This window comes from Asparagus officinalis, chromosome 8 (genome assembly GCF_001876935.1).
Source record: "Asparagus officinalis chromosome 8, Aspof.V1, whole genome shotgun sequence".
In the NCBI taxonomy this organism is placed as follows: domain Eukaryota; kingdom Viridiplantae; phylum Streptophyta; class Magnoliopsida; order Asparagales; family Asparagaceae; genus Asparagus; species Asparagus officinalis.
In genome coordinates this window covers 27,934,751-27,944,971 of record NC_033801.1, presented here as the reverse complement: position 1 = coordinate 27,944,971, position 10,221 = coordinate 27,934,751, and the positions used below count along the sequence as shown (strand labels likewise).

Sequence of the window (10,221 nt, the reverse complement as noted above, 5' to 3'; positions counted from 1 at the left end):
GAGAAGCTCCAAGGTGGTTATTACCTTGTTCAAAGTTTATTTATTTTGGCAAGCATTCAATACAATGTCAAATTTAAGATTCAAATTAGAGCACCCCAAACTATGGGCTGTTTTCAGAGGTCGTGAAGGACTGTCTGGTCTCAGGCCCAGCCCATCAACTTGTCTCGTTCAAGGGCGAAACGGTGCGGGTTTAATAGGAGTGGACCCGTTCTTATGAATCCAACCCGATAAAAGGAGGGTTTATTAGTCCCTGCTCTCTCTCTCTCTCTCTCTCTCTCTCAATCCCAGGGCCGGCCAATCCCCAAATTCCTAAACCTTACAATCCTCTTCATCTGCGGGATTCCGTCCAGCCTCCGCTGAGGTCGACTTGGACTGCTCTCAAAGGTATTATTTTTATTATTTTTTTATTTTATACCTATAGATGTAAAAGTAAGGTGTTACATTCTAAGCTCAGCTCTTCTTCTTCTTGCTGCTGCTGCTGCTGCTTGTAAATATTATCTTTTTTTTTCTTTTGTTTTTTGATGGATTTTCTCTTTTTTTGTGTGGCTTTTCACAGAATTTGAACATCTAACCTGCTTGTTTCTAGGGCATTTATCAAAACAGTATTTCCTTTGTTTTGCTGAGCTATTTGAATTTGTTGTTTCCGCCATTTGGTTCGCATGGAAATAGTATCTCCTGATTAGGATTCATTACAAGCTCAATGTTTTACTGGAAGAGGAATTTTCTCAGCATATTCATTTGTAACTTATTCTCCCCTTTTGGTGAAAGATGTAAGACAGATTTCATCCCTAGCGATTATTTTTTTGGGGGGGGATGGTATAATCTATGATCTTAGAAGATTTCGAAAATTGAGCAGTGGAAATCTGGCTTCAAAGCTTGTTGGGGAGCTCCAAAGACATGTTCATTAGTTGTTAACTCGAAACTTTCAAGGAATGGGAAACAGGAAGTTTATGTTTTGTGTATCAGTCGACAGGTAAGTGTGATGGGGCATAACATAGCGGATCAGGATTTGACCATTCACTTGAATGTTTGTGGAGTAACTGTTTTAGAGAGTGTGTTGTTGTTTTTTTTAGGTTCGCTATTATAGTAAGTCTATATGAGTAGCGCGAGAAACCTAAAAACCATGCATACGTAAAGAACTTTATAGCTATTTGCTACATAGAAACTTTTTAGACTTGGGTCTGTAACTATACATTGCTATATTACCTATTCTTGATGAATAAAATGTTGCTATTTTTGAAAGATCACTGGTTGTCTATGGTGTGCAACCAAAATCCTTACTCTTAAGATGTGAAGTCTTATCTGTTATGAAACCATGAAACAAACAAGAGGGTTGTGAACCCTTAAAGGTATGTTTCTTTGTTTCTTAGCAAACCTCGATAAAACCCGTCACTTTCCACAGTTAACCCCACACGATCTTTTGTAGCAATCACAGAAATGTATGAAGTCTGAAGTGACGTTCATGTTCTAAAGGTGGGTTAGATCCTCTGTCAGGTCATCTTTGCACGAATCAGATCTCATTAGCGTTGGAATGTCAACTTGTTAAAATGATCCTTGAGTTTGATATTTTCAAATTGGATAAAGCCACAGTCCTATTAACGAGGTGACTACTAAAAAAAATTCATTTAGGACAGACGGAGTGATTTATCATGTCCTTTAGTTTATCTGATGCTCCTGTTATTTTCATCAGATTTGTGACAAGTTTTATGATGTTTCTTAAACAATATTTCTGTAGTCTCTTTCGGCATTATCCTTGTGTTAGTCAAATCAAGAAAGTGTATCTTCTCCGTTTGATGTGGGTTCTAGAGACTCTTTGTACGGAATAGTATGTAAATTTGAAAAAGTCAACTACAACCTTATGCCTCATTTTTAGCTTTTAAACATTGGTCATTTGCATTGAATATACATATGTAGCTCCAGTTACGACTGTTTTTCTGAAGCTGTTCATAGAAGTCCAAATTTCAGCTTTTTCCCCTTCATCTGTCATGTTTCTATCACTAAATTTATCCACTTTTCATATATTCTAGACTATTTATACTGTTTTGCAGCCTCTAGATTTGAAGACATAGGGAAGCTATAATTGTCCGGTACACCTAGTCCATGTAAAATGCTAAGCACTGTAGCTTTGAGACCAAGGAGAGGCTATAATTATCCAAAAGCTTCCTTCTTCATAAGAAAAATAAATGTGCTTTCTCTCCACTCTTGGGGCAAGTGGCACTATTAGTTGACAACTTGACATCAAAATATGAGTAGATGATTTCTTCCAGTGCATATTAATTTCTTTTGGTTGTTAAACACTTAATGCTATAGGAACTTAGGAAGTTTAACAATATCCTGCATTCTGAGAAAGAATATTTTATTTTTTTGTTTTTTGTTGGGCTATTTGCACTTTTGTACCCTAAAATTTATACCTGCTGTGACTTTGATACCAAAAAGTTCTTTTGACATTCGATTCCCCAAAGTTTCAATGTTATTTAACTTTAGTACCTTCCATTTCACCAACATTTATTTTTGTGTTTGAAATGTATCACATGCTTAACACTAATACTGGACTTTTTTTTATTCCACTAAAAACTAAAACTTGTGAACTTCAGGGTGTTTCCCCAAACCCAACCCAGCCCACCCATCACCCCCCCCCCCAACGCCCAAAAACAAAAAAAGAACAACAACATTTTTTTTTTTTTTTGTTTCTCATTGAAACCCCACTTAGTGTAATGGTGCTGCTGGCCATTATTTTGATTGTGTACCTTGTTGATCCATTTACACTGTTAGGGGATCGGTCCCATGGGTTATTTTTTCCTTGGGAGGGGAAAAACCCCAAACTTCTAGTAGTTTCATGAAAAAAGTTATGGGGGGTTTAGTGGGAAATACTGCAATGTTTTTTCTTTTGTTTGGGTGGGTTATTTTTTACTGGTTGGGTGCTGGTTTGTTAAATTATCCAAAAAGAAATCCCATTTTTCCTACTTATTTTGTTTAGACCAAACTTATTCCAACAAAACCCTAATAAAGTGGACAGGAAATAGGGTAAAGAGGATACATTTTTCATCTAAATGGAATTGCCCTGTGTGTGTTTTTGGGTGGGGTGGGGGGGGGGGGTACATTTAGAAGAAAATAGACAAACAATGTACAGAAGGGTACTGAAAGTTAAATGGCAATGAAACTTTGGGATATCAAAGTTAAAAAAAAGGTGTAAACTTTAGGGTACTAAAATCCAAATAACATGACTTTTTTAATATATGTGAGCCTTCTGCCATATGGGTAAATGTAGATCTTTGAGTGGTATTTTTGAAGTCTGTGGCTTTAGCTGCTGCATGATAATTATATTATCTGCTTATATAGCATTGTTTGAGTGAGTTACTATTTATCTATCTGATCTCAGAAATCTATTAACCAAGCAGGAAACCATAAATATGGTTAACATTATGCGTCTACCAGGTTTGCTTCTTGTTTTGGTTTCTCTTTTTTCATGTACAGTATGAAATAAATAATTTATGCACAGGTGTAATCCAGTCAGTCGTTTTCTTTGGCACTTTTCTGCAGGCCACCTATGCTTTTCCAAATGAAGCTTCTTGAAGAACATTTATGCTTGTTGTCTTTGTTTTTCTAGAAAGGTGTTATTGACTTATTGCTTGCATTCAGGGTGTTCTATATTTGCTTCTATAATGTCCTGCCAACAAATATCTTCTATTCTTATGCATTTATTGTTTGTGTATGGTCTGCATGCAAGTACACCATGCATACTTTTCATTCTTCTATACTTGATTTCCCACTACAATGTTAATTCATGCTTGTTAAAATGTCTCTTTTCGCCCTTGACCTTATTATCCATAATCTGCCATGCAGCTTTTTCATAATCGAAAGTTGTTGCTATGGAAGATGCTGTGAAAGTTGCCAAGGGGTTCGAATCAGCAAAACAAATGATTGAGAAGCTTGGCAATGCATTTAATGAACTAGAATCTCGCAGAGAGGCATCATTGCCAAATAATACACAGTGGGCAGACATCAAAGGATATTTTGGGGATATCGAGAAAGCACTGCATGAAAAGTTAAGCGAGGTAGAAGAGAAAGAGAGAATATTAGAAGAAAAGCGATCAGAGTCCTCCAAATTGGTTGCAGAAAGAGAGGCAGCTGTTGCTGCAAAGGAACTTGCTTCATTGGATCGGCTTCAGGAGCTGAAAGATGCTGCTGTCTCTGCTATATCAGAGGCACGCAAGAATTGCAAGGCGCCAACTCCAGTGCTAGTTGATGTAAAAGGAAACAAAGATAACAAGGTAAGCACCTCTACCATTGATGGCCCTAATGCACCCACTCCACCTGAGGGGAACCCCCCTGATAATAAATCAGGTGATCCGGCTGAAGCCGTGGCTGGCGAAGTTAAGCTTCGCCCTCAATTGATGGAAGTTTGTGAAAAGATGGATGCAAAAGGGCTTCTGAAAATTCTTTCAGATAATAAGAAACTCCTTACCACCATTGGTGAGGAACTTTCTACTGCATTTAAAAGTGCACCTGAACCAGCCCGGTTAGTGCTGGATTTCCTGGAGGGCTTTTATCCTCAAGATCCATCCAACTCCCAGGGTGGTGAGAATAATGCCCTTCAGGTCCTTCGCAGAACCTGTCATGTTGTGTTGGAAGCTGCAGCCCCCCTCTTGGTGGTGGCTGAGCAAGGTAATGACCACCCTGTGAGCTCTGAAATTAAACAGCAGGCCAAGGCAATTGCTGATGAGTGGAAGGCCAAATTGGCTGGAGTAGATATTGATGCTTCTAATGGATACTCATTGGAAGCAGCAGCCTTCCTGCAACTTCTAATCACTTTTAGCATTGCAGAAGAGTTTCATGAAGACGAACTCTGCAAGCTTGTCCTTTCTATCTCTCGGCGTAGGCAGGCACCTGAGCTTTGCCGTTCTCTTGGATTAATACACAGAATGCCAGGTTGGTATTTACAAATTGACCAAATGAGGCCCAATGACCGTTGGACGTTCCTCTTATACTAGTTTATACTATTCCTTCTGGTATAGTCCTAGAGATAAAAAATGTTTATAGGGAAAAGGAAGAGCAAAGTGGACCGACATAATTAAAAGGAACAAAAAGCTAAGAGTAGCATACATGGTGTATTAGATTTTTGGTATATTGATAGTAGTGCTTTTTATGTGCAGGTGTGGTTGAGACTTTGGTTAAAACTGGGAGGCAGATTGATGCAGTACATTTTGCTCATGCCTTCCAGCTTACAGAGACCTTTCCTCCTGTTCCGCTGTTGAAGGAATACTTGAATAATGTGACGGGGAATGCCCAGGAAAGTACTGGGGATGCTGCGGTTGTGGGTGGACAGGTGTGCATTCTAAGCTTATAACTATTGGTTATTATTTGTGAAAACGTCTACCCAATTCTATATGGAGCATGCTCGAGCCAAATAACATTTTAGATGCAACTATAAAGCTAAATCACTACAGTGACAACATACTGTTATTTTGACTGCTTCTGAAAATAGAAACTTCAATAATCATATTATAATTGCTTTGGTTGAAAGGAACTTTTGGAAATTTCTAGATCCAGAGAATTGGTTTTGGGAGTCAGAAAATTCTTGTGTTGAGTTCATTTATTTCTGGAAGCAACGGCTATTTTAAGTCCCAAGTTAGATATCTATTAAAACATTTTGCATACAAGATAGTTTACTCATGAATTAAAACTTTGACATAGAGATGCAACTTAGTACTAGTGCTAATGGTGGCTAGCCCAATTTATTCTTTGCATGTCTATACAGAAGGATGTTAACAAGGAGATTGGTGCGTTGAGGGTCATCACCAAGTGTATTGAAGAGTACAAGCTTCACGAAGAGTACCCCATCGAACCTCTGAAGACACGAATGGCTCAGCTCGAAAAGGCAAAATACGAGAAGAAGAGAACAGCACAACCACCAAAAACCCAACCAAAGAAGCCCAAGTCAAATGGTGGGTATGCTTCTCGAAAGCCATCTGCTTTTATTGACAATAGACAGATGCCCCCTCCAGTTTACGATGAGAGGGCTATGTATCCAACTATTACTGATAGGTATTCTGAGAGATATCCTTATGCAACTCAACCGGCTTATGATATGGCTAGCCATGCTCCATATGTTCAGCAACCTAGCACTCAAAGACCCTATCATTATCCTGATGAGAGAGTTGCGCCTCCTGCTCCTTACAGTAGTTCATCAAGCTACGGAACTGCAGGCTATGGGACAACGAGCTATGGGAGCTACACTGGCTCTGGGTATCAATCTTCAACAACAAGCAACTATGGGAATTATATAGGTACTGGAGTTCAATCTGCTTCGCCCGGTTATGGAAGCTATACTGGTGCTGGAGGACAGCAATCTCACCAGCCTTACATGTAACAAGATTTAGCGGTTTAGGGTGCCTTGGCTGACTAGTTAGCATGCCGTTGAGGGTTCAATGCGTATTTATGGCAATCACAACATACTAACATCGAACTGTATTGTTGTGTTTCTGTTCTGGTGGTCCCCAATATGATCTCTGTTGGCATTACGTGTTATTGTTGATAGTCCGATATAGCTTCTGCTGTTATTGTGATTTGTTTCTTTGTATATCTACATTTGTATGATTTGTCGGCCAGGTGATGGCTGTTGCTGTGATTTGTGGAGCAAAAGTACCGTCGTCGGATTGTCTAGTCTTAAAAGATCCTAGATGGTTGTCGTTGTTTACTTTGTTGATTTGGTAAAAGTGCCGAAGTCGAACCTCCTAATGTTAGGGGTTTACAAGAAATAATTGGTTTCTGATGGAATCACAAGTCCATCTATAGTGCCGAAAGGTGAGCGAGCTCGTCCGTAATCAGCACGTTTTCTCACCTGCTTAGACTTGTTTACGGTGAGGTGTACGTTTCGATTATTTGTTAAGAGCTTGCGGGTTCGAGTTTTTCCATTCAAATTACATCGTAACGAGTTTAAAATGCAATAAGTCTTATTCTAGTACTGTAGAGTAATCCATAAAGAAATTAGAAGGCGGTTAAGAGTTTCCAATATCTATTAGAATCTCGTTTCTAAATTTGAAATCTAAGCTGCGTGTATAATTGGCTGTACGCGGCATCCGAACATAGATAAAATGTGTGCGTGTTACTCCTCTAGCTTTATCCTACAGGTTTCGCTAATCATCGTGCTGAGGGCGATGATTAAGAAGGATAGAAACAGAGAGGAGTGGGGAAGAAGAGAGAGTTAGGGTCTGTTGAGTCACTTTCTTGAAATATATGGAAACCATTTTTAATCCCAGAATTGCAATTCCATGTCATTCCTCATATTTCTTGGGAACCTTTGTTTATTTTTTTCACCAAGAAAAGAAAGAACCTGCGTTGCGTTGTTTCCCCTGTTTAGTTGATTAAGAAAAAAAGGAAACCATATTTATTGATTGGTGTTTCCTCAGATATTACATATTTGGTTACAAAGAAATCATCATTGAAACATACATCACAAAACTCATGGTGAGATTACCGCACTATTTGGCCAAGCATGAATATGAACTCCAAAAGTTAGAAAATTGGCAAACAGAGATATTAGCAAACATTCAGTTATAAATATGTATCGATATGAGCCGCGATTGCAAACTCAATTCAACTTGCATGTGTTTTACTTTTTGAAAAAAAATAAAAAAGTCAATAAAAAATCAAGTACTCGAAGAAGTTGTTTGAGATCAACTCAGCATGAACTTCTAATATGGAAGTTTTGTACAATTTTTGGGCTAACTCCTTGTAGGGCTCTCTGTGTAATCATGCCAGCAGTATTTTCATTCAAGTAGAGCATTTCCATATGTTCTTATGGAAGCTTTTTGCAGAAATTTGTACACAATCAGAGGAACTTTCTCATCATTTATGTCTTTTTAGCTCAGAAAGTGTCAAGACAACAAGAATAGCATATTCAATACATGAAAAAGACTATCTAGGTTGCTATCTCATAATATTAACCATCTTCATTGCAATATAGAGCACAAGACCAACAATAAAGATATGAAAACGAAATATATGAGCTCCAAAGAAAGCAACAGTTTGAAATTCATAGCCATTTGTAAAAACATGAAAAGATCATTTTCTTAATAAATAAAAAGCAAAACATATAAGTTGAAATATGTATACCATGAACTGTGCAAAAATAAACCATAAGGTATCATTGACTGAAGATTGCGATATGCTTAGACTAAAGTCTAACATTATTGGCAATGGTAGCCATCCAGTACATCAAAGAGCAATGCAGGTTGCTACTTCTAAATGCAGCATAGCCGTTTGTAATGCATGTAGAGATAACCATCCATAGCATGAAATTTCCATATAGGTTTGCTATCTCTCTATGTTGTAAACATGAAGAGAGAACCTTCCAATACAGAAAATAGCATATATAGGTTGAAATCTCTATTTCAGTGAGAGCCAAGATTTATTAAGAATAGTTAAGCAACATAATAAGACAGATAACCAACCGAATATATGCAGCCATGAACTCAACAACAAAAATCACAAGGCATCATTGATTCAAGGTTGCGATAGGCTCAGACTCATACCAATAGTCCATCATAGCCTACTAGCTCCCCCTTCATTTGATTTTGCATATCATGAAGCCGTAACAAGGCTACAAGTATTGTCATCTCGTACATTAAAACACAATCATAACTGAACAGCAACAATTAACCCAGATTAGTAGCATCAACGTAAGAAAGTAGCAAAAGAAGCAAACACTTGACTAGTTGCATCCAATTGTCTAGTAGCTGAATAGTTTAGCATCATAGATTAACATCAACATAAGGAGTTGCAAAACATGTACATACTCCGAATAATTTCATCCCCATGTCGAGTACAAGCGTATAGTTGCATCATTAGCAATAGGAGCATATAGAACATATAAAAGAAATATACACATCCAAAATAAGATATCATTTGACATCCTAACATGCACTAAAACTACACATATTTTATTTTAGGCAACTTTATCAAGCACGACAATTCACTTGGTTGCTGATGCCTAAATTGCAATCCTCATGCATGAATATAAATAAAACATAAATAAAAATCATTTTGAACATCAAAATATTTTATTTTTATAAGAAAATAAACTTTGAAAAATATTTTTCAAAACCATCTGCCGGCGGGAATTTAATAACTTCATGGGATATATGTATAATAAATTATCTCATCTAAATGAGCGTATTGGATCTTATCTAAATATCTAACATTTCGCTAAATGAAATCTAGAAACCAAAAGCTTTGGGTTGTGTAGCACTTGTAAAAACATACTAAATTATCAAATCGAAAATAATAATATCATCAAATCTAAGGGACCATGTAAGAATTGGAATTTTCTATCTTTTAGGCGACTCATCCTAGAAAATTCAAATGCGGTCTACTGCTACACACATCATAAAGTGTGCTTATGACATACACTCAGGGAATCCCCATTCTAGATTGTTAAGGCCCACCACTACTTCACACATGTTGGTGTCATGTATAATAACTTGTAATAACAAAGTTATCATTTACTAGTTATAAGTTAAGTACATGTTTAAAAAATCTCTAACTTAGATCACATATATCTCCGTGCAAGTGACCATCATAGTGCGTGATCTAATATAACAATTTATATGAATAATATATCAATTATATAAATGATATCAAATAATATATGCAACAATAAAATCTTGATTAGTATTCAAGAATGTTACATAATATGTATTGTGTTATAATCTCGTTGTTGTATCTACATACATCACATATCAAAAGTAAGAATCAAACATAAAATGTAAATGTAAATAGACAAGAGAAGAGATAAGGAGAAAGTGATCATCTCATTTTATTCATCCTCATTTCACCATACATTTTTTCTTCCATGGATTACATTATATAGATGTAGAAGAGAATACTAAAAGTCACAAGTAGGTGAAGAGTCTTCTTCTAGTAATGTCCACATTCATTGTATTTATATTTACAACACTCCCCCTTGGACATTACTACATGATGTCAATGCCTCGTTAAAAACCTCGCTAGAAAAACCCAGTGGGATAAAAACTAGTCGAGGAAAAGAGTACACGACATTAGTAGATTCTTGTTGCATTAGTTGCCTCATTAAAAACCTTTAACTAAGAAAACCCTGTGGGACAAAACTTAGTAAAAGGAAAAAGAGTATAACTATAGATCTTCGGGATCCAAAACTTGTGTTGCATTAGTTGCCTCATTAAAAACCTTTAGCTAAGAATA

At 36.9% G+C, this 10,221-nt stretch overlaps 1 protein-coding gene across 1 annotated transcript; it reads left to right on the top strand.

Moving 5' to 3' along the window:
- LOC109819762 (FRIGIDA-like protein 3) lies at window positions 274–6,628 on the top strand. The gene is made up of 4 exons (XM_020385641.1): window positions 274–384; window positions 3,844–4,929; window positions 5,154–5,326; window positions 5,759–6,628. The coding sequence occupies exons 2-4, from the start codon at window positions 3,870–3,872 to the stop codon at window positions 6,368–6,370; spliced, it is 1,845 nt and encodes a 614-aa protein (XP_020241230.1). The 5' UTR covers window positions 274–384; window positions 3,844–3,869; the 3' UTR covers window positions 6,371–6,628.